The sequence below is a fragment of the Brassica napus genome, chromosome C9 (assembly GCF_020379485.1).
Source record: "Brassica napus cultivar Da-Ae chromosome C9, Da-Ae, whole genome shotgun sequence".
Taxonomy (NCBI): Eukaryota; Viridiplantae; Streptophyta; class Magnoliopsida; order Brassicales; family Brassicaceae; genus Brassica; species Brassica napus.
Genome location: NC_063452.1, coordinates 61,538,890 through 61,562,603, shown reverse-complemented (window position 1 = coordinate 61,562,603; position 23,714 = coordinate 61,538,890). Strand labels below are relative to the sequence as shown.

General features: G+C 35.0%; 5 protein-coding genes and 1 pseudogene across 6 annotated transcripts; 4 read left to right on the top strand and 2 right to left on the bottom strand.

Moving 5' to 3' along the window:
* The first annotated feature begins 792 nt into the window (after positions 1-792).
* Positions 793-3,374, top strand: LOC106405818 (succinate--CoA ligase [ADP-forming] subunit alpha-1, mitochondrial). The gene is made up of 7 exons (XM_013846365.3): positions 793-1,179; positions 1,686-1,895; positions 1,998-2,168; positions 2,274-2,397; positions 2,647-2,708; positions 2,798-2,879; positions 2,962-3,374. The coding sequence occupies exons 1-7, from the start codon at positions 928-930 to the stop codon at positions 3,102-3,104; spliced, it is 1,044 nt and encodes a 347-aa protein (XP_013701819.1). The 5' UTR covers positions 793-927; the 3' UTR covers positions 3,105-3,374.
* On the bottom strand, positions 3,285-6,712 carry LOC106419252 (putative pentatricopeptide repeat-containing protein At5g08310, mitochondrial). Its single transcript, XM_048767157.1, has 2 exons — positions 3,949-6,712; positions 3,285-3,829 (listed from the first exon to the last, which is right to left on the bottom strand). Exon 1 carries the CDS (start codon positions 6,583-6,585, stop codon positions 4,108-4,110), a length of 2,478 nt encoding a protein of 825 aa, XP_048623114.1. The 5' UTR covers positions 6,586-6,712; the 3' UTR covers positions 3,285-3,829; positions 3,949-4,107.
* A 49-nt stretch (positions 6,713-6,761) lies between these two features.
* On the bottom strand, positions 6,762-8,019 carry LOC111209304 (annotated as a pseudogene).
* A 1,106-nt stretch (positions 8,020-9,125) lies between these two features.
* On the top strand, positions 9,126-10,704 carry LOC106419010 (transcription factor TCP21). Its single transcript, XM_048767159.1, has one exon. The coding sequence runs from the start codon at positions 9,767-9,769 to the stop codon at positions 10,475-10,477; it is 711 nt and encodes a 236-aa protein (XP_048623116.1). The 5' UTR covers positions 9,126-9,766; the 3' UTR covers positions 10,478-10,704.
* A 1,057-nt stretch (positions 10,705-11,761) lies between these two features.
* LOC106402490 (KRR1 small subunit processome component homolog) lies at positions 11,762-14,322 on the top strand. Its single transcript, XM_048767158.1, has 11 exons — positions 11,762-12,095; positions 12,191-12,301; positions 12,391-12,459; positions 12,720-12,776; positions 12,948-12,986; positions 13,095-13,199; positions 13,288-13,370; positions 13,461-13,542; positions 13,685-13,828; positions 13,929-14,009; positions 14,111-14,322. Exons 1-11 carry the CDS (start codon positions 11,817-11,819, stop codon positions 14,231-14,233), a joined length of 1,173 nt encoding a protein of 390 aa, XP_048623115.1. The 5' UTR covers positions 11,762-11,816; the 3' UTR covers positions 14,234-14,322.
* A 5,623-nt stretch (positions 14,323-19,945) lies between these two features.
* On the top strand, positions 19,946-21,718 carry LOC106406800 (UPF0725 protein At1g02770). Of its 2 annotated transcripts, none has more exons than XM_013847535.3 (6): positions 19,946-20,276; positions 20,369-20,506; positions 20,573-20,759; positions 20,902-21,002; positions 21,083-21,169; positions 21,278-21,718. In XM_013847535.3, exons 1-6 carry the CDS (start codon positions 20,058-20,060, stop codon positions 21,560-21,562), a joined length of 1,017 nt encoding a protein of 338 aa, XP_013702989.1. In that variant the 5' UTR covers positions 19,946-20,057; the 3' UTR covers positions 21,563-21,718. The 2 variants fall into 2 exon arrangements, with proteins under 2 accessions (XP_013702989.1, XP_013702990.1); XM_013847536.3 differs by having other exon boundaries at positions 19,948-20,276; positions 21,083-21,173.
* The last annotated feature ends 1,996 nt before the right edge of the window (positions 21,719-23,714 follow it).

Here is a 23,714-nt window from a genome sequence, read left to right as displayed (position 1 = left end):
GAAACCACGAGATCATTCATTACATCTAAGACCACTTGTAGAGTTGATACCATGCACTAAACCTCACTGGATCAGCCAGATTCTTCACCATTCTAACTTACCATTTTTGGAGCAGATTTGCAATAAAACCCAACGGCTAGTTTTCTCCATTCTTTGGCTGTGAATTGGCGATTTATTTCATCAACCAGAAGCTCCCCAAGGCTCCTAGAATCTTCCCAAAGTTGTCCAGATACAAGCAGCTCAGCACATTTCTCATTTTGGCTAAAGATTCTCTCATTAAGGCCTAACAGCTAGTTTTCTTAGTTTCAGCATGTTTTTCATTTTGTTTAGCTTTCTAAGTCTTTGTTCTGAGCATTATATAAGCTCATTAATTAGGTCTCTCATTGTATGGCACAAATCTTTTACCTAAGAAATAATAAACTTTTCAGTTTCTTTTCTTCAAAGTCTTTGTGTCTTTGAGTTATCTTGATCATCAAGCCTTGTGTGGAGTCACTTGTCTTATTGATTGGCGAATTAGAGTGCTTGTGGATTCAAGTATTCTCCTTGGTGGTTCCGTTCTATCAGTATCATCATCAACTCTTCCATCAAACCGGGTTCATTGGAGTCGATTAGATCGGACTATTGAAACCACCCTTTGACAGCTTAGGACTACATCACTAACCAAATAAATTGTTTTCGTTTTGTGTTTGGAAGGTTAATCAATGAGCAGAACTTTAAAAACTCTTAAAAAGTCATCATATTCTAGAAACAAATAAATGGGTTTGGGCTATAATAGATTTTAAGAAAAGTATAGCCTTGAAAGGAAGCCTCTTTTGTCAGCTTTTGATTCTTCAAACGAAGCTTCTCTTCTCCATTTTCGTCTTCGCCTTCACACAACTGTTTAGGGTTCCACACGTTCTATTCGGATCAGAGCCTTTGAAGCCAATCATGTCTAGGCAAGTCACAAGGCTTCTCGGATCTCTCTCATCAAATGCTCGCCGTTGCTCAATCGGCTTCTCGGAGGTTTCTCCGTCATGCCAGTCTCTCACTTCGTTGACCCAATCTCGCTCCTTCGCGTCGGATCCTTCCCCTCCAGCCGCCGTCTTCGTCGACAAAAACACCAGAGTCATGTGCCAAGGCATCACCGGAAAGAACGGGACTTTCCACACCGAGCAAGCCATTGAGTACGGCACCAAAATGGTAAAATTCCATTAGATCCTGTTGATAAAGTTTTGTTTTTTTTCCTTCTGCCTTGTTGATGTTTTGGTGTAAAGCTAGTGGCTTTTTGCTAATCTAGTGCTGTGTGTGTGTGTGTTAAATAGTGTTTAAAGCTAGTGCCTTTGCTAATTTAGTGTTGTGTGTGTGTTAAATATCGTTTAAAGCTAATGCCTTTGCTAATCTAGTGTTGTGTGTGTATGTTAAATAGCGTTTAAAGCTAGTGGCTTTTGCTAATTTAGTGTTGTGTGTGTGTGTGTGTTAAATAGCGTTTAAAGCTAGTGCCTTTGCTAATCTAATGTTGTATGTTTGTGTTAAATAGCGTTTAAAGCTAGTGCCTTTGCCAATTTAGTTTTGTGTGTGTGTTAAATAGCGTTTAAAGCTTGTGGCTTTTGCTAATGTAGTGTTGTGTGTGTGTGTTTAATAGCGTTTAAAGCTAGTGAGTGCCTTTGCTAATTTAGTGTTGTGTTGTGTGTGTGTTTGTTTAATAGGTGGCAGGAGTGACGCCAAAGAAGGGTGGAACAGAGCACTTAGGTCTCCCTGTTTTCAACTCTGTTGCTGAAGCAAAAGCTGAGACCAAGGCCAATGCTTCTGTGATTTACGTTCCTGCGCCTTTCGCTGCTGCTGCCATTATGGAGGGTATACAAGCTGAGCTGGATCTTATTGTGTGTATTACCGAAGGAATCCCTCAACACGACATGGTAATATTACCATCATCATGATTGATGACTACGATGTGGGATACTCATGTGGTTTGGCTCTCTCTCTGACTTGGAGCTTGTGATGTTTTTTTATTTCTTTAGGTGCGTGTAAAGCATGCTCTTAACAGTCAGTCAAAAACTAGGCTGATTGGTCCAAACTGCCCTGGGATTATCAAGCCTGGTGAATGCAAGATTGGGATTATGCCGGGTTACATCCACAAGCCTGGCAAGATTGGGATTGTCTCTCGTTCTGGAACCTTGACATATGAAGCTGTAAGCTCTTATCTCTTTGAGCTTGTTAAAATTTATGTAGATGAGCTGTTGGAGCTTATCTTTTTATGATTTTTATTGGTTGCTTTCGTTTCAACCTTTTTGCAGGTTTTCCAAACAACTGCAGTTGGTCTAGGCCAATCTACTTGTGTAGGAATTGGTGGGGATCCTTTCAACGGGACCAACTTTGTCGACTGCTTGGAGAAGTTCTTTGTTGATCCTCAAACAGAAGGTAATCTTTTTGAAGTCTCTGGTTATTTATCTTTAGATAGATGAGCCGTGAAGACCATTGTTTCCTTAATAGATTAAGCGTAGAAGTCAAGTTGTTGGAACGACAACATAATCCCTTTAGAATGCTAGATATTCTTGTCTTAGAAGGCTTCGTCGCTTCGATGCCTTTGGTTCATCTATATTCTTAGTGTAGAAAGGTCTTCCGTTCCCTGAAAGATGGAAACTAAGAAGAGACAGATGACTGTTTCAGGTATTGTTCTCATTGGAGAAATCGGAGGCACTGCAGAAGAAGATGCTGCTGCTTTGATAAAGGTAATATAACCAACGCAACTTGTGAATGTATTCAACTTGGTTCATCTCTGATCTAATATAAGCTTTTGGTTTTTGATGACTATAAACAGGCAAGTGGTACTCAGAAGCCTGTTGTTGCTTTTATTGCTGGACTTACTGCACCACCCGGTCGTCGAATGGGTCATGCAGGAGGTATTTTCATAAGCAAGCCACCGGATTTATTAACTTTTGGTTCCTTGTTCTCATTTGCTTGGCTGGTTTTTCTTTGTTGCAGCCATTGTTTCCGGTGGCAAAGGTACGGCTCAGGACAAGATTAAGAGTCTAAATGATGCTGGAGTGAAAGTTGTTGAGTCTCCTGCTAAGATAGGAAGTGCCATGTATGATCTCTTTAAAGAAAGAGGTCTTCTGAAGGAGTGAAGTGAACTTCACCATCACGTTATTTTCCTTCATCTTGAAAACCTTCAAGAAAGAAAAACCCTAAACCTCACACTCTCTTTTGGGGGTTGTTTTTCTAAATCAATATTTTTTTTTCAATTAAAGAGTGATAATCAAAATATTCGAAAAAATGAGAAGATTTACGATTTTTGTTCGTTCATATGATGGACTGAATAAATCCAGTTTGCTTGAAACTTTTAATTGTGTATCTTCCATTACAAGGAAAAAAGAGTGGATCCATGTTTCTCTATATTTTACTTTGACCCAAATAATCTTATTGGACAAATGTAGTCATGGTACTGTAGCATATGATCAAGAACAAACGCAACAATAGTCTTGACTGTAGTCATTGTCAACATTGGGATCCATCCAGATGTAACGCTGAATAGATCTCCTCCGAGTCAAAAATGTGTTTTGTCATGAGCTTTGAATCTGTGGTGTTCCCATTCAATTCAATGATGATACTGTTTACTGCAATCTTCTTCACCCCTTTCTTCTCCATTGCTTCTCTCGTTGACCAAGCCATGATACTGGTCGCATAAACGTTTGCTAGCCCCCATATATCGTCCATCATTCTGGGGTCGCAACTCTACAAGCTTCTCTGCAACTGTTTCCGCAAGTTCCAAGTTTCCATGGTTAATAGTAATACACCCGTTAAGCAAAGCACCCAACATTGAAGTACTGATCCATATAGTTCACCTCTGCGCCTGTCAACATTAGCCTTTTTATTAATGATCCTATCCACATTTATCCCTCGCAAATATTTTCTTTATGTATGCGCATAACATTATGAAAATAAGAGAAAATCTTGGTTCAAAGCAAATACCTTGGAAGACAAAGCTGGGTCCATGGCATCAGACCAAGGTTAGTAATAAGGAGGTAGCTTTTTATTGCTTTCAAAACTAAGCTTTTGCCAAAACACTAGCTGAAAAGCTCTGCAACCAATCTCAATAAGTAACCCCTCTTTCAATTAGAAGCGTTTACTTCATTGTCTACTCACAGCAGCTACAATAGGCAATCTGCCGTCTTTAATCAGACCTGTAAGATAACATGATGTCCTAAAGTCTGCCACAAACTTATTTGTAGCATCAACAGCAAGCAGGTAGTTCCTATCTACTAAAATCGGAAACCTTCCTTTACAAACCATTTCTCTGAATATCTCAAACCCGGCACTGATGTTTCCACTCGACAGAAAAGAGCTTATGAGCGACAAGTAAACAGCTGAATCAGGCTCCATTTCCTTTTCTTCCATCTCACGAAAATAAACCAAAGCTTCATTCGACCAGCCACATTTGCAAAGACCCTGAATAAGCGCCATGAAGGTAATTGTATTCGGACAGCAATCTCTGCTCTTCATCTCATTCCAACGAGAGATTGCTTCACCAGGCCTTCCACTAACGCATAGCCCATGGATTAAGCTAGTGTAGGTAATGACGTCAGGGTCTTTCTCATCCTCGTACATCCTCGCGACACAAGACATGGCCCTATCAATCTCACCTTCCTTGCACCATCCATCTATCATACTGTTATAAGTAGCAACAGACGCTTTTAGTCCTTTTGATACCATTTCGTTAAACAAGTCATCAGCTTCAGTAGTTCGAGATGCTTTACACAGAGCTTTTATCATTACATTGTACGCAATCACGTCAGGGGAATGACCACTGGCACATATGTCTCGGAATAGCTCTAAACCTCTGTCCACTCCCTCGTTTTTTACGAGACCATCAACTGCAGCAGTATAGGCAACCATGTGATTAAAGAAACCTTCTCCAGCCACATCATCAAGGTATTTGCAAGCATCAACGGCTCTCCCATTCTCACAGAGCTTTTTGACAAGTAAGGTTGAGTGCTTTATCCATGGCTCAAATCCATAGAAACGCATCTTTTTCAGTAAGTCGACTGCTCCTGCAACATCGCACCGCTCAGCCAAGCAACCATAAATACAGTTAAGTGTGAATTGACTTGGTTCCTTCATTTCCCCCAACAGTTTCAAGCTTTCTTCTGACCTTCCTTCTTTACACAACCCCTCGATTACGTTGTTGTACATCATAAGACTTGGGGTAAGACCGTTCTGAACAATAACATGTAACAAGCTCACTGCCATATCCACCTTATTAGCTTTCACCAAGCAATCAATCACACTGTTAAGAGTTTCAGAATCTGGGAGAATTGCTTTATTCTGATCCTTTAGAAGCTGAACAATCTCAGACTCATAATCCGACTCGTAATCTCCCATGAGGTTCTGAATAAAACTGCAAGCATCATTCACCAAACCATTCCGAATAAGCCCCTCCAACAAAGTTTTGTACAAAAGCATCACAGTTTTCGTGTCTATATCTCCAATAATCACTTTTATTATCCGACTTAACTCACTTTCTTCAGAAAACGAACGTATCAGCTTCCCAAGTACACCTCTATCAGGTCTAACTTCCGACTTCTTCATCTCCAAATACAAACTCAAAGCCCTCTCAAGATCTTTAGCCTTGCACAACCCTCCAATCAACACATCATACAACGCGATATCAGCCTCCATACCCATCCCACGCATCTTCTCAAACAACTCAACCCCTTTATCAACCCTACACTCCTTCACAAACCCATGAATCAAAACACAACACGTCTTGTAATTCAACCTAACCTCACGCTCTTCCAGCATCTCAACCAACTCAAAAGCCTTATCCACCTTCCCCCACTTACAAAACGACACAACCAAAACCGTTGAGATGTGCTCATCAAGCCAGCCTCGACTAATTATCTCATTGAAAACACTCAACGCTTTCTCAAACTCTCCAGCGTTGCAGTAAACCTTTAAAACTGGCGTGAGCGTATACTTATCGAAATCAAACCCGCAGCGCCTCATCTCCTCCAGCTTCTCCTCAACCAACTCAACCGAGCTCAAACTCGACTTAGAAACCGCTTCCAACAAACAGTTATAAGTGTACACATTGGGAACGCAAAGACCCATCTCTCTAGCTCGATCAAAAACAAAACTCGCTTCTTCCACAAGCCCAGCGTTACCCAAACACCTGATGAAGAACCCTAACCCTCCTGGAGACATGAAACAGCGAGAGTTTATAACGTCTTTAACCAAAGCTTTCAGTGAGGCATTTTGTCGAGCACGTGATAGGATAGAAGCCATTGCGTTGTAAGCGTACATATCGTTTCGGTAGCCTTGCTGTTGACAAGCCCAGTTGAAGAAGAGATGAGCCGAGGCCCATCTTGTGATTCCGTTCAAGACGGTTTCGACTACCTTGGTGTTGAGCTCGGGAGCGAGACGGAGCAGTTCGGGGTCGGAAGGGGAGAAAGGTTGTCTTGTTGTGAAGATTGTGATTAGGTTTTGGGCGAGTTCGGATTGGTTGGGATGGAGGAATGTGTTGTTGTCTGGTTTCGTGGTGAATGGTCTGTGGAGTTGGTGTTGTCTGGAGAATCGATGGTAGAGAAGAGCGGTTCTCGAGAAGGCCATTGGAGAAAAAACGATCGGACCCAAAAAAAACACTTTTGACACCTGAAGGTTGTGTGTTTTGTTTTGGCAAATATTATTGCAAACGCGAATTTCGCAAACGTGATTTTGAGTTGACAAAAGTCAGCATTCTCTTGTTTTTATTTTAATATATTTCATTTATACTTTTCCTCTTAAATTAATTTTTTCCTCTATATTTTCAAAAGGAAATAATAGTTTATATTTTTACTCTATATATTAAATATATTATTTTTAAAAATTTATATTAGAGTAAACTCTATTTTTATTACAAATTTCCCTATTTTTAAAAAATTTAGTAAAATACATTAGAAATATTCTTGTTTTCTATCTAATTCGCTACGTATAAATAAGTCGAAAATATTTTTTTAATATTTCAAGGGAAATGTAACAAAAGTGTGGTCCTAGAGCATCATCAGCGGTTGAAATGGCCAAAAGAATACCTGATCATTATAATAGTAATAACTTATTATAAATAATTACTTAAAATAAGTAAAAGAAGCTAAGCTAGTTATAGTACGACACATGGACATACGTCTCTTGAATTCTTTGCAAGAGTTTGTGGAAGAAGGTAGACTCTCTCTATCTCTCTTCATCATGCATTTCTCTTATTTCTTTTTTCATTTTTTAATATTATTAGAACATGATTAACTCGGAATTCTTATGATGGGGTTCTTATTGGAAGTTAAAAAATTGTTTCTTAACTTTTAACTAAAAAAGCTAAGAACCGGTTTTTAAATAAGGATTTTAAGAACCGGTTCTTAACTTTTTTAGTTAAAAGTTAAGAAACAGTTTTTTAACTTCCGCTAATAAACTTCCGCTAATAAACTCACTCTAATAACTTCAAGTTAATCATGGTCTTAGTGGTTAGGTACTCTAAGAATTACACATCACTGCAGGTGCTCTTACACGTGTTCTTTTTTAATTGGCTGGAGTAAACATAAAATAATTAAAAGCTTTTAGCTATTTATCCATTCATCATACAAATAGCACATGATCATATAATCATACAAACGTACGCAATACCGCAACATAAAACATTAGTAACAGTTAAACGCATATACGCATATCTTCCATTTTTTGTGACTCTTTAACAATAACAATGACATTGTCCTCCGTTGCTAGGTTTGCAGTAACCGCCTTTTTCATTGGCACATCCATTGAGACACCAACTGTTGCATCTCTCTTTGTCATGGCTTGGGTTGCACTTTCCAAATTTCGGATGAGTGTTGCAACACAAAGAAGCACCTGCTTCTAACCCATATCCTTCAACATCTGCCAATTACACATCACACACATAAGTTTTCTATAACGTTTTGTTTGGGTCGACAAACCTTAATTATAATACAAAGACGACGTACCAATGGCGAAGACGAGGACGAGGAGCAATGCAAACGAAAAAACTTTCATATTGGCCATTCTTAAACTTCGTTCTAGATTTGTAATAGTGTTCAAGCTTGTTTATATTTTATTAATTTATCTACATTGCTCTTATTTATACTGAATAGATCATGCATTTAGTTGATATCTGCTGATGAAAACTAACTATTCTTTAGTTCTTCTTGTTATATTTATTCTATTTTCGGAGTGTTCAAAAAAAAAATTATATTTTCGGATAATTCTTTTTGACAGTTACATTGTAACGTTGTATATTGTCAAGGGCTATTCAAACACTGTTACTTGTTACTGGCGATAACAAAGAAGACCATCCCAAGTTAGTTATTATTAGTAAGTTTGTTCTTGACTAAATATATTGTCAAGGGCTATTCAAACACTGTTACTTGTTACTGGCTATAACAAAGAAGACCATCCTAAGTTAGTTATTAACTTATTATTAGTAAGTTTGTTCTCGACTAAATATATTCTTATTTGAAAAATATGTGATCTTCTTATTTCTGAAGGCCCAGTATTCATTTTTCATCTTAATTTGATCGATTGGGCTCAGTTAAAGTAATTAAGGCCCTGGCAAAGCTAGACAAATTCTCAGCAAAGGCAGAAGATAAAGCGATCCTCTGATCTTAAACACGAGATGCATGTATTATATTCTGATTGGTGGAGTAAACAGAGAAAATCTAAGAAGGCATCTATCTACAAGTGAAACCAATAGAAGAGTTAGAAAAATTTTGTGTATGAAACACGAGTTGATTCTCTTTTGGCAGAAGCGTTACTTTCTTGTATTTTTGTCCACCACCTATAATATTTACTTTTTAAATGAGAATGGGCTCCAGCTGTTTAACACATTTGACAAATGTCAAATGATTCGTACGCCTATGTAAATAAATAGTGTTCACTTTTAGTAATTGGGTGATCATTAGCAATTATTGATGAATATTGACAACTTGTAAGATCATAATATTATATCAATACATCCTGATCGTATGGCCATGTAACAGAGAGACATTTACCAATAATTAACTCGTTATATGGCTGTATGATCATAACTTCTTCTTCTTCTTTACGATAAAGGGCTTCATAATCATAACAGATAAGAACATAATAGTATAATATATAATGTGCATGATAGAGAAATCTTTGAACCATTAATGATGAATCATACAGAAAGTAGAGAAATTGTTGTCGTGACATAATAAAAAAAGATCTCTGATGCAACGACATATCACAAACGGGGGTATCTCCTCCAGGTGGACACGACTACTTTTCTTTTGTAGTCACGCTCCAAACGGAATTGTTATTTTAATATTCCGTGATGGTTATACGAATGATATGATTATTAACTATTCAAACATGCAATGATATGTGGGGATCACCGGATCAGAGAGTGGTTGTAAATAGTAAATACTGAACAGTAATTACCATCAGAAAATACGTAATTGTCATCTAATGACCCTTAAGTACTCGTGATTAAGCTTCGTGACGTAGATGGGACCCACATTCTAAACCTAAAAACTTAAATTTCTCTTGCCGTACCATGGTCCACACGCTGGAGTCAACACCAGAGTCAAGCGCGTGAGCTCAAACCCATACGGACAAAGAATTTTAAAAACCCTAGCACAAGTGAGCTGTGTGGGACCCACACAGCCATGTGCCCCTCCTTCCTGTCTCCACCAGCTTCTTCTGCTCCTCTCTAAACCATTCTTCTCCTCGCCCCTCCTCTCTTAATTCTTATTCCCCACATAAACTGAACTCCCAAATCCACCGACACTCCATGTCGAACGACGACGGGACAGTGACTAACGGCGCCATAGTCGAGCACACGTCAGCAGCTAACAAAGGAACTCTTAACGCCGTCAAGAAACCACCGGCCAATGACCGACACAGCAAAGTCGACGGGAGAGGGCGGCGGATTCGCATGCCAGTCATATGCGCGGCTCGAGTTTTCCAGCTGACGAGGGAGCTAGGTCACAAATCCGACGGCCAGACCATCGAGTGGCTCCTTCGTCAAGCCGAGCCTTCTATCATAGCCGCCACGGGAACAGGCACAACTCCGGCGAGTTTCTCCACCGCTTCTCTCTCCACTTCTTCCCCGTTCACGCTAGGAAAGCGCGTCGTGCGAGCGGAGGAGGGAGAATCCGGCGCCGGAGGTGGTGAATTATCGGTTGGACACACGATGGGGGCTTCTGGTGGTGGTGGGTTCTGGGCGGTTCCGGCGAGGAATGATTTCACACAAGTGTGGAGCTTTGCCGCCGGAGCTCCGCCGGAGATGTTGTTTACACAGCAGCAGCAACAGCCAGCTACACTCTTCGTCCGACACCAGCAACAACAGCAACAGGAAGCTTCTGCTGCAGCTGCAATGGGTGAGGCTTCAGCAGCTAGAGTTGGGAACTATCTTCCGGGTCATCATCTCAACTTGCTTGCTTCTTTGTCGGGTGGGAATACCGGGTCGGGTCGGAGGGAGGAGGAGGATGACTCACGTTGAAAAAAGGTTCCATTTGGGTATGTATAGAAAACTCGTGTGTTTCATGTCCTACTTTTGTGTTCTTTGTGCTCCAGCTTTAGTTAATTTAAAGGTTATTATTATTTGTTCGATTAGGGATTAAGAATATTTGGTCTCAGAATTTGTTTAAGAGAGTGACAGTGAGATGGATTGGTTGATTGTTGTTTACTAAAAACGCGATAAAGAAGAGCAACAAATGGCTCTTTGTACGGTTTGTGCGTGATTACTTTTATGGTTCTAGTCTAAGTGAAGTTGAGCCCACCGGTACTATTGAATATTGAACTAGTCAGTGTAATTTTGAATGTGTCTCGTGACTTGTATGTATGAGATTCGAAGATAAGAAAACAAAAGAAAAAATCAAATATTACTCTGAACAAAAGAAGATAAGAGTACATAATAGAGATTGTTCTGTTTCCGGGGGGTGAAACAATACTGGTGGATGAGCAACTTGTAATGATGATTATTCTCGGTGAAATCATTCGCAAAACCACGATAATCACAACAGGTAGATCCTTCACCCATTCGACGGAAGGAGCATCATAAGCTCGGGACGGAAGGGGTGTATCAAGTCGTGAGGCATCCGCGGGGTTTCTCATTTGGTCTGTGGGAACGCAGGAGGTGCAGTGTAATCCCGTTTTGGCAGATTGTGGTATGGCGGTTCTTTACAGAGAGAATACCTTAAAAGAACATTACTTGAAGCAGTTTTTTGGGAGACAGTAAGTATGTGGAGTATACGCAGAGAGTTCCTTCTGTAGACCAAACTAGCCCTTCGGTTCTTGTCCGGACCAGCCGAACCGAATGCACTTTTTCGGTTTTAGGTTTGGTTAAAGCTTAGTTTCGTAGGATTTTGGAAATAATTTGGTTTTTTGGTTCGGTTTTCAATTTTCCAAATACATATATTAAAAAACTGAAAACCCCCAAAATAATTGGGAAATAACCGAAAGTAACAAAAAAATCGAACATAAGTTAATCGAAATAACTTAAATCAAAATTTATTTCGGTTAATTTTAAAAATTAGTTTTCAAAATTTCGGTTTACTGAAAACCGACGGTTCGGTTTCTGAAAACAGAAATCGCAGGGCTAAACTAAACATTTGAGTTTTGAATCAGTTATAAAAGTTTTAGATACTCCGGTTTAGCAACTTTGGGATAAAATAACCGCTAACTACCACTTACGGCGCCAAAAACACTCCGGTTCAATTCGGTCCGGTTTAATTTCGTATTCATCCCATTAATTACTATTTTCCCCGAAAAACCCTACTATAAATCAAAGCCTTTTGCCACGCCGCGTCTCTAGAGAGTTCTAACTGATAACAGCGTCAATGGCGGATGTGGAGGAGCTTCAGCACGAGAACCAGAGCCCGGAGAAAAAGCCGAGATACAAAGGCAAACACGACAAGCCGAAGCCGTGGGACGACGACCCAAACATCGACCGTTGGAAAGTCGAGAAGTTCGATCCGGCGTGGAATCCGACGGGCATGCTCGAAGTCAGCTCATTCTCCACGCTCTTCCCTCAGTACAGAGAGAAGTATCTTCAGGATTCTTGGCCCACGATCGAATCCGCTCTCAAGCAATACGGCGTCGCTTGCAAACTCAACCTGGTGAATTAATGTTTTTTTTGTCGTTGTTGATTTGGCCATTTTCTAGGGTTTTTTTTCGGTTAATCTGTTTGGGGATTTGGTGATTGTGATGTTAGGTTGAAGGATCTATGACTGTTTCGACGACGAGGAAGACGAGAGATCCGTATATCATTGTCAAAGCTAGGGATTTGATTAAGCTTCTTTCGAGAAGTGTTCCTGCTCCTCAGGTAATTTTCTTGTGCCACACTTCATGTGCTTAGCTAGAATCGATTTGGTTAAGCTTCTTAATGGATTTTTTTTTAATTTTACATTGCAGGCAATCAAGATTCTGGAAGATGAAGTGCAATGTGATATCATCAAGATTGGAAGCTTGGTTCGGAATAAGGTACAAAGGTAGATCTTAGTTTCAGGGATTGTTACGATAGATGCGAGAGACTAAGTATAATATCTGAGTTGGATTGTTACTCGGTACTTAGCTTACATTTTGTTATGTCTAAAGAAAATGAATGGCATTAACTCTAGTATAAACATGGAACACTTGGCGACTTCCTGTTAAGTTACTTCAGCATGTGGTGAAAAGTGTAATTTTCAGTGTTCATCTGGCATGCATTGTCAACGGATCCTAATATAGACGATTTTTTTCAGGAAAGGTTTGTGAAAAGAAGGCAGCGGCTTGTGGGTCCTAATTCTTCTACCTTGAAGGTGTGTGATCTGTCTGGTTCTGAGTCCTGTTTACGGATAGTCTTAGTGATGCTAGTAGTGTAATGCTTAGGAAGTTGTGTGTTTCTATTGCATTCTTATGTTGACTCCTGAATACTTGCCGAACATTTTTTGTTTGGGTTTGAGAGGCTTAATGATTATGGTTGCTTGCAGGCGATGGAGATATTAACCGACTGTTACATTCTAGTTCAGGTAATTTGTGTGTGTGTTTTTTTGCAAGTGCCTCGCTTGTTTGATAAGTTTCTCGTTGGGGTTTTTTAATATTCTCGTGGTTCCTTGGGGTTGATCTGCATCTAACAGGGAAGTACTGTAGCTGCAATGGGTTCTTTTAAAGGTCTAAAACAAGTCCGAAGGGTTGTGGAACAGGGTATGCGTAATGAATTACATCCTGTATACCAGATAAAGGTGTGAATGAAATGTTTCTCTGTTATTGTTTGTTCTATTTAGACTATATGTCAAATTTGTTCATATGCTTCCACACTTGGCTATGCAGGATCTCATGATGAGAAGGGAACTAGCAAAGGATCCAGCGCTTGCAACGGAAAGCTGGGATAGGTTTCTTCCTAAGTTCAGGAAGTACGGGCCTTCTTTCTTACTAATATTGACCATTGAATCGGGTGACATTGCATTAACTCTTGAGCCCATCTATTTATTTTGATTTCTCAGGAGTAATGTTCAGCAAAAGAAGCCCAAGAGCAAGGAGAAGAAGGAATACACACCATTCCCTCCTCCTCAACCGCCTAGCAAGGCAAGAATCTTCTAGTTTCAGCTTTTGATGATTGTGGCCGTGGCCATCACCTTTTGGTTTTATTTTTCCTGCAAATCCTTTAGTTTTCTTCTCAGGTTATGGTAATGCATAGTTTTGACCTTGTTGTATGATTGTTTTCCAGGTTGATAAGCAATTGGAGTCTGGAGAATACTTCCTGAATGAAAACAAGAAGTCAGAGAAGAAGTGGCAGGAGAAGCAAGAGAAGCAGACAGAGAAGACTATAGAGAAGAAAAGAATGAGAGATGCCTCGTTCGTCCCACCTGAGGTCTCTCTTCTGTTTTTGTTGACAAAATATTGAATCATGTGTCTCTGTTTTTTTTTGTACTAATAGTCTCTAACACTACTCCTTGGACTGGTTATTGCAGGAACCTGTGCAGAGCAGCAACAACTCAAACAAATACGAGGAGGGGAAGAAAGATCTAACCGAGTTAACACAATCCTTAAAGGTAATGAAATTTGTTTATCTTGCTGCTCCGTTCAAATGGTTCAAATCAAGGGGATTGAAACTGAGTTGTTTATTGTTGTTGATGATTTGTGGTTGTGACAGAGCAAGACAAAAGAGTTGAAGAAGCAGAAGAAGACTCAAGAGAAAGTGAATGCAGAGGAGTACATTGCCGTTACGTCTGGTGATAAATCTTCCAAGAAGAAATCCAAAGTCGTGAGAGATTAATCTAAAACATGTTTGCTTGTATTTTTAATCACATCAGTGTCTTCAAAAATTATACAAAAAACAAACAAGTTCAATCTTATTTTGATGAATCCGCGCGTCTGTCAGATGTATGATTTAACTGAACCCCCTCGTTGAAAATTGTTTGTTGGGTTGCGCTTTCAAGAATCTTTAGCTTCGGTTCTGGGTCGCTTGGTGGTTTTGATCATAGTTTGATTGATGATGGAGCTCAAGCGTTATAACCGAAGTTGTAGATAATAGCGCCTTCAAATTCTGATGTCGTCGACGGCGAGATTCTTTTATCGGGATTTTTCTGATTAGATCTTCGTTCGCCGGAGATGTCCTTGTTGACGAAGTGCAGTGGTGGTTCGCATGATGGACACATGTCCTTTGCTCCATAAAAGAATGCATGGAATCGAGTCGTTATTGACTTCGATGGAATCTATTTTGGTTTGGTTTATGAGTTTTTGGTTTAGCCTCATTTGTGGGTTTTTGGTTTTTTTCTTCTTCTTGTACTTTGCAGAGCTTAATTTGAGCGCCAGCACGAATATTTGTTTTTTATTCTTATATATTCTAATTTCTTGTAATGTTATCAACTTGGTTTTTTGTGTTCATGTTGTAGATTAATACTTCTTCTATTCTTTAAAATTACATATTTTAGGAAAAAAATTTGTTTTAAAAAGATCCATTTTTTACATTTTCAAGACACGTTTTATTAACTAATTGCAAATTTCAAAAAACTTAATTACATTTACTGAATTGTTATTGGTTTAAAATTATGAAACAAAGATAAACACAAAAAAATATGTAAATTTAATGTGTTTTATTAAAATGTGTGAAAAATCTAGAATATGTAACATTAAGAAATAGAGGGAATATGTTATTTAGTTTTGATATTTGTGTATTATGTTCTATACGTTTAGCTTCCAAATTATTAAAAATTTTGTTTTCACGTTCTTCAAACTTTTATTCAATTTATTTTGATATATTAAACAACAAAATGTAAATATTAGAGATCTAGATATACTTTTAAGTTTTACTAGATTTTGATCCGCGCTTCGAAAGCGCGGATTATTTGGATGATACACAAATTTTGATATGAAATAGTATTTAGTGATGTTGTACATTATTATGTTAGAAAATCGTATTATATCGATGAGAAAATTTTAAAATTTGTATAATTTATGAATTAGTTTATAGGTTTGACTTTTGTATGGATCCATGTATGGATCCATGACAAAGTATCTATTGGGTAGTTTTTGAACCCGCAAGTTTTTATCGAGTCCAGATCTTATTAGAGATCCAATCGAGTATCCAAAGTATCTAAAATAGTTTTTATTTATTAGGTATATTTTTATATTTTGAATATGTTTTTGAAATTACGGATAATTTTTAATTTTCAAGTTTAGATTTTTGTTATAGTTTCAGATTTTAGGTAAAATTTCATTTAAAAAGATCACATTTTGATAAAAAATTACGTATTTTTTGGCTTTCGAATCAGATTTTGAGGAAATTTTCTAGAAACAGATACCATTAAATAACATTTGAAATTAATTATTTCTATAAAATAATTTTAAAATTTCGTATTTATTATCTTAGCATATATATATATATATATATATATATATATTTAATCATGAGAGATTTTAATATACGTCACAATTTTAAAAGCAAAATTACTATCATGTTTTACAATGCTCACTGATCTTGTGATGTTTAAAATATGCAGTAAAATTTTATTTAGCAGACTGTGGGTTTGCCGACCATCCAAAGTTTTTGCTCCATTTAGAAGTACTCGTTATCATCTACAAGAATTTAAGGGCGAATTTCGTGATCCCAGCAACTAGAACCAGTTATTCAATTTGCGGCATGTGTCTTTAAAAAATGTGATTGAAAGAATATTTGGTATCTTCAAATCTCGGTTTCTAACTGTTAAATATCTATCTACTTCTCTTTTAAGACACAAGCGGAATTAGTTTTGGCATATGTTGGATTGCATAACTTTTTACGTAAAGAGTGTCAATCAGATATTTTTCCACAAGAAGTGATCAATGAAAACAGTGAAGAAGAAGAAGAAAATGGAGAAGTAGGAACCGAAGAAGTAGGTATTCTTGAATCTCAACAATGAGAGTATGCTAATAATTGGAGAAATATGATTCACTTAGAATTTTTAAACCAATAACCCTCCCTAAATTTAAAACACGTTATGGTTATATGATAATGTAAAATATTCACAAATAAATGTTATAAATTATTGAAAAAAATCCACATATTATTTTAAAATACCAAAATTATGCCAAATAAATTTTATTTTTTATTTCTAAAAGTGCTAATATTACCAAAATTGTTTATTTCAAAATAAAATATAAATCAATATAAGAAGATAAACTTTAAAAGTGAAAATTATATATAACTAGATATGGATCCGTGCTTTGCACGGGTTTTATTTGATGTTTGAACTTTACAAAAAACATAAAAAGAATAAAAATATTTTTCACATTAGTTTTTGAATTTTTTAGTATATATTGATATAAGACTTATTTTAATATAGGAATCAGTTTTCCTACATAAATTTTGATTAGTATTTCTACTTCAATAATCATGGTGTTTTAAAATAGTATATTAATTTTTTTTCTTCAAATAATTCACTTTAAATTATTTTTAATATTGTAGCTAGTTGAAACATATAGGATTGGTGTAAACTATCTATATTATTTATATTGTGTAAGAAAATTAAAAAAAAAAATTCAAAATTGATGTTAGACGACACCAATAAATATGTATGATAGATATTCAGCTAAATATAAAATATATTGCTTGATAAACATCAATTTTGTATCATGCTACCCTACCTTAGAATCAATAGTGTAACTATAAACTTTTTCTATATATCCTATATTATTGAAAATTTCTTGATATACAATATTTTGTAGAATACTATTGTAGATATTTTTTGTGTCTACTTTAAGAATGTTGAAGTCATGCAATTGTAGTGACTCTTTGATAGTGAAGCATACAATTGTCCATGAGAGACCATCTTGCATCTGTTGGTGTGAGACTTATTTTGGGAATAAGAATCTGTTGATTATCAGTTGGGATTTCTGCTTCCGTAATCATGTTGTCTAGGCTGGTTATTAGTATTATTTCTTTTTGTTGATTTAAATGTCTTAATAACATTACTGGAACATCTATTTTGAGATCAATTTGGTGATTTGGAATCCGTGAAAATTTTAACGTACTTAAAAATCTGGGGGATACAGAATATGCTGATTTGTAATTTCTTCTTTGTCGTTACCTATACTATCAGAACACAAATATTTTTTTTGTTCACCGTCTAAGCAAATTAACATATTATTCACTTTACCAACCATTTCATTCCTTATTCTAGGGAGTAAACATTGCTTTTTAGATGAGATAATTCTTGTCTATATAGACGTTGTAGTGCATTCAATAGAAGCTGCATTGTTTTGCAAGAAAAAATTGTTGTCTATCTCAGAAAGTAAATTATGTGAACATCAGTTTAGATGTGAAAATACATAAAGAAAAACTCACCTAAATATAAAAGTCAATTATTCATAAATAATTTGACATTAACATTAACTTAGCTACAACAGTAGAACCAATTTATATTTCCGATAAGAACAAACACATATAAGCATAATAGTCACATTAATTTTTGTACAACAACATAACTGCATAACATCTATTTGGATATATGTACAAACGCCAAAGTAGAATTGTGGCAATAACTAACATACAGCAGCACGACAATTATGACAAAAAAAATCAACATCAGTTTAAGAAGAAAAACATGTGACGATCAGGAAACCTAGTTATTTCGTCAACATGTGACAAAAAAAAATCACACAAAGATATGAAAGAACATGAAGAAGAACTCACCTACTATTTTTCTTCTCCTCTTATTATGTTTGCTGACCAAATATGAGAGAGATTAATCCAAAATACGATGTGAATAATTGTTTTTCTTTTTGGTTTACGATTTTTAAACATAAAATTAAATATTTAATTAGGAAAGTTGATTATTCATAAAAATACTGTAATAATTATTCTACATTTTTTTTGACAGAATTATTCTACATTTTTTTTGTTTAGGATTTGAAGAAAGGAAAATTACTATTAAACACTCTTTTACAATTTTCCTATGTTTACAATTTTAGAAAAGGACAATTACTATCAAATAGTTTTTATAGTTATCATTTCTGTAGTATTTTAGAAAATGAAAATTATTATTAGATAGATTATTTTACAAATACTTTTTGTTTAATTTTTTTAAAAATAATCAAATTTAGTAAAAAATACTATCAAGTAATTTTAAACTTACTTCTTTTTTTAAAATTATTTTTTATTATCTTATCTTATACATTTATTAACCATCAGATATTTTAATATACATCACAATTTTAAAAGAAAAATAACTATCATATTTTACAATGCTGACAAAAATATATATTTTACAATTATCTTTTTTTTTTTGGATTTTAGAAAAGGGAAATTAATATTAAGTATGTTATTTTACAAATATTTGTTTTAGGATTTGTAAAAAGAAAATTTTCTAGAAACAGCTACTATTAAATAAATTTTGAAATTAATTCTTTCTATTAAATCATTTTCAAATTTGTATTTATTATCTTAGCATATATATATATATATATATATATATTTAATCATGAGAGGTTTTAATATACGTCACAATTTTAAAAGCAAAATTACTATCATATTTTACAAAGCTGAAAAAATTCATATTTTACAATGATCTTTTCTTTTGAATTTTAGAAAAGGGAAACTAATATTAAATATATTATTTTACAAATATTTTTTTTTAGGATTTGTAAAAAGGAAATTTTCTAGAAACAGATACTATTAAATAACATTTGAAATTAATTCTTTCTATAAAATAATTTTAAAATTTCGTATTTATTATCTTAGCATATATATATATATATGTATATATTTAATCATGAGAGATTTTAATATACGTCACAATTTTAAAAGCAAAATTACTATAATGTTTTACAATGCTCACAAAAAAAAATTATATTTTACAATTATCTTTTCTTAAGGATTTTAGAAAAGGGAAAATAATATTAAATATATTATTTTTAGGATTTGTGAAAATGAAATTTTCTAGAAACAGCTACTATTAAATAACTTTTGAAAATATTATTAAATATTATTAAATTTTCGTATTTATTATCTTAGCATATATATATTTAATTTTGAGAGATTTTAACACATGTCGATATATTAAAAAGAAAATCAATATCATATAATTACTTTCTTAATATTTTTAAAAAGAAAAATTATTATTAAATAATATTTATAGTTACTTTTTCACAATTCGAGTTTTTGTTATTATCTAATTATATATTTTTAATTAGAAGATGGTTTAACGCATATCAGAATTTTAAATATATAATTGTCATGTGTCACAATGGTGTTAATTATCAACTTTGAAGAAACAAACTTGTATATAATAAGATTTACTTAATGTTTCATTGATTATAAAAATTAACGTAAAAATAACTAACAAAGATAATTATCAAAAATTGAAGGGAAAATACCTAAATTAAAAATATGTGATGGGCTCCAACTTTAACACAGCCCAATAAGAATCATGGGCTAAACCGAAAAGGAAAAGGAAACTCAGTTTGTTTCCTTTTGTGATAAACGTCGGTCTAAAATAAAAGCCATATTAAAGAAAAGGAAAATCCAAGCGGCGTGGTTAAGGTTCTTCTATTTAGCGAGAGAGAGAGAGAGAGAGATAACAATAAAAAAAAAATAAGGGTTTTGATATTGATTTCTAACGATGTTTCCTCGATCGTCAAAAATCAATCAACAATCAACCAGATTTGACGAGGAGGATGAGTATTTACGTCCGCTGTATGAGTTCCGGCGTCGAGCGAATGAATCCGATGTATATGTTCATGGGCCCATCACAAATTTCCGTCAACTTATTCGATCATCAGAAAACAATCAACCGTCACTCTCGATAACCAGATTTGACGAGGAGAATGAACGAAACGATGTATGTAATTATTTCATCTCTTTAATTTTATCTGTTTACAAGTTTGATCTGATTGTTATAGATGTTTTTTTTTTTTTTTTTGTTCTCTCTAGGGTTTCGACATAGAAGGCATCCGTGGTTCCGGATTAATGCCTTTTAGCTATCAAGGTCTCTCGACCTTTACATATCCCTATCGTCCTTTGGTCAAACGTTATGCGAAATTGGGTCTTCATCGCTACAATATAAAAGAGGTATTTTTTTGGTATCTGAACAATACATATTGTGTATATGTTATCACAAATTTATTTGTTTTTCAGGGTACAAACTTTGAGCTAGATGCTCTAATCAAATTCAACATGAGGAGCGTTGGTGCTTGCTCTTTCCTCATAACCTTGGCTGCACGCGATACAGTTGCCGGTCGTCCCATGCAAATTTTTCAGGTTCGGGTGGATGAAAACCGATATGGACTTTTGGATGCGACTTGCACTACTGCTAGAATTAAAGGTAACAAAGATTGATTTAAGTTTTGCCTTCTTCTTAACTAAGAGTGATTGATCTGTGTTGCATTGTTCTCTTCGTTTTATTTCCTTCTTATAAATATACAAGTTGGGTTTTAAGTATTAATTAATCTCATTTACATTCATAGGAGAGAGTACCGATGGATTTTGTCTACCCCAGCCGGTTTATGGATTCCCTGGTTGGCCCTCAGATGATGGTGTTTTTGATGCTAGCGAACGCTTTTGCTCGGTAAAAATGGTTTCCCCTGTTTTGCTTATGATCATCAAATAAGAAACAAGTGTAAAAATATGTCTTTGTTAATCATGCAGGTGGAGATATCAAAGTTGAGGAGCAATCCCTGGATTCGTTTGTACCTGGAGCTTACTGTTTATACAAAAGATCGGAGGATTTCAGATGCAAGTATTGTTTTTTTTTTCCTTTGTTTTTGCATATCAATGCACTTATTTTATGATACTTATTAACATGACGCTTTTAAAAAAAAAAATTTGTTGTTGTTTTTGCAGGAGTATCTATCTAAGTTGGAGATTGTGAAAGTGGTTATAGAAACTATCTATGATGAGCCTCCGCTCAAGGCTAAGAGTTCAGTCCTCTACATAGTTTTCAAGGGATTGGCTAGGAGTGGTTTCGGTGAGCAACTTGAACGCAAAGCTATCATTAAAAGTGTCTTTGATGAGCAAACAGGATCCTTGTCTCTCATGGGTGATTTGTGCAAGTCACAAGACGATGTGACTTTTATGAGTGTGGAAGAAATGCATTATCGTTTTCGCCAAAGCTTAGGCGCCGTTTAGGCTTACTATGTTGATAAGATTAAGTGCTATGTGGATCATATTAAGTATTGAAAAGAAGAGTGTATGTGGACATTATTTATATACATATGTGTATGAGTGTATCAAAATAGTGTGTGATTAGAACATCTCCAATGGTTTCTCTCATTTTTTCTCTCACCAATGGTTTCCCTCGTTTTTTTCTCAAAATGATTTAAACTCAAAATGAGGTTGTGATTTGCTCCAATGGTTCCTCTCATTTTCTCCCTCAATTTTTATTATATTCATTTTTTAACTTTTTTTTATTGCAAATAACACCATTTATTTTATAAGATTTTAGACTATACTCATTTATTTTTAAATTCTACAATTAACCAAACTTTAACTTATAAGAAACAAATATTTATTACATTAATAAAGTTACATAACAACATACAAAATAATAGTAGAGTTTTACTTAAACAGTACTATTATTATATTTTTTCCACTTTGTATTAGTTATGTATCTCGATGGTATTGTTTTCTATTTTATTTTCTTTTAATTATATATTATAATTTATAAAATTATAAGTTATATTTTAATAACAAATTATTAGTAATTATATTTTAAAAAGTTTAATCAGTATATACATATTGGATATAAAGTTATAAAAATTATGTTTAATATTAATGTTTTGTTTATGCATAAAATAAAGATTGTCAAAACTAAAGGACTATTATGTAAATAAAAAAATTTGACATCAAAATGAGTTTGTGAATAGTGTTCCCTCAAATTTGAGGGAATAATGTTCATATCCTCATTTTTTCCTTCAAAATGAAGTACCATTGGAGATGGATTTCTCTCATTTTTTGATGTTTTCTCTCATTTTGATGCACCATTGGAAAAGCTCTTAGTCAAGTAAATGGGTGAGTGACAGCAAAAAGAAAAGGCAAGTAAACGGGACATTTACCTTTAGTAATATGATATAGTTTAAAAGAAAATTTAATTATATCAGATTATGGTTTCAATTGGTGATCACTTTTTATGAAAAAAATTATGATGAATGTGTTGTTCTTCAAAATTGATAGAAACATTTTTACTTTTTTGTTCATTTATTTGAACATGTAATATATTTTTAATAAATGATTGTGTTGACAATATGACTCTAAAATTCATATAATATGATCTCAAACAAAATAATTATGTTTTTTAGTATAAAATCGAATAAACCAAAAACCGACGGTATATAAACCGAACCGAACCAAAATAAATATGGATTTAGAATGGTAGTTATATTTTACTAACCGAAATACCAAAAACCAAAAAAAACCGAACCAAAATCGAACCGATATCCGGATTGAAAACTCCTAGTTTCTACTTGTAACTATATATACTCGTCTGAGACAATGAATATATGCATCCTTATCCACAACTTTAGTTTTCTGAGTCACGTTTTCACTTGCACCTATTGTGGTCGTATTGGTCATGAAGAGAAGACATGCTATCAACTTCATGGGTTTCCATCAGATTCTGAAGTTTCTGAGCCTCAGTCAAGCATACCAGTAATTAATAATCATAACAATGGATCTCAATCTCAACCAAAAAACCCATCAGAGATAATAGAGACTCTAGACCCTAGGGCTGACAAAGAGAATGCATACTGGTTATACAAAGATCCTCATGGTGATTGATATACACGAACCTTTCTCTCTAGCACAACTCAAAGCTTGGAACGACGCAGACCACTTCTTCAACAACTTCAATGTCCGTCTGGATGTTGGGGGGCAGAGCCTGGAATCTGCAGTTTTACTAACCGATGTTACTTCTTCCAGTTTTTAGCTGAAGACTAGATTCAGTGAAAGTGGTTTCAGTTATCTTTTTATTCTCTTTAGATTGCATTAGGGTTGCTCCTCCTTTTATATAAACAGCAAATAAAGAAAAAGGGTGTGAAGCTTTACCAACCCATTCTTCAATGAGAGTTTGTTTTTTTCAAAATCATTGCTTCAAGATTCTTGTCCTATATTTATAATGTTGGCAAAAAGCCTGAAACACAAATATGGGATTTATGGAAAATTAAATCAATGTTTGTGAGAGAAGTTGCAATGACTTCCTTAGTCTTGCATAATATATTCTCATACTATATAGGGAAATTCACATGAAATGTATTTTGTATTTTTTTTCCTAATACTGACGAGT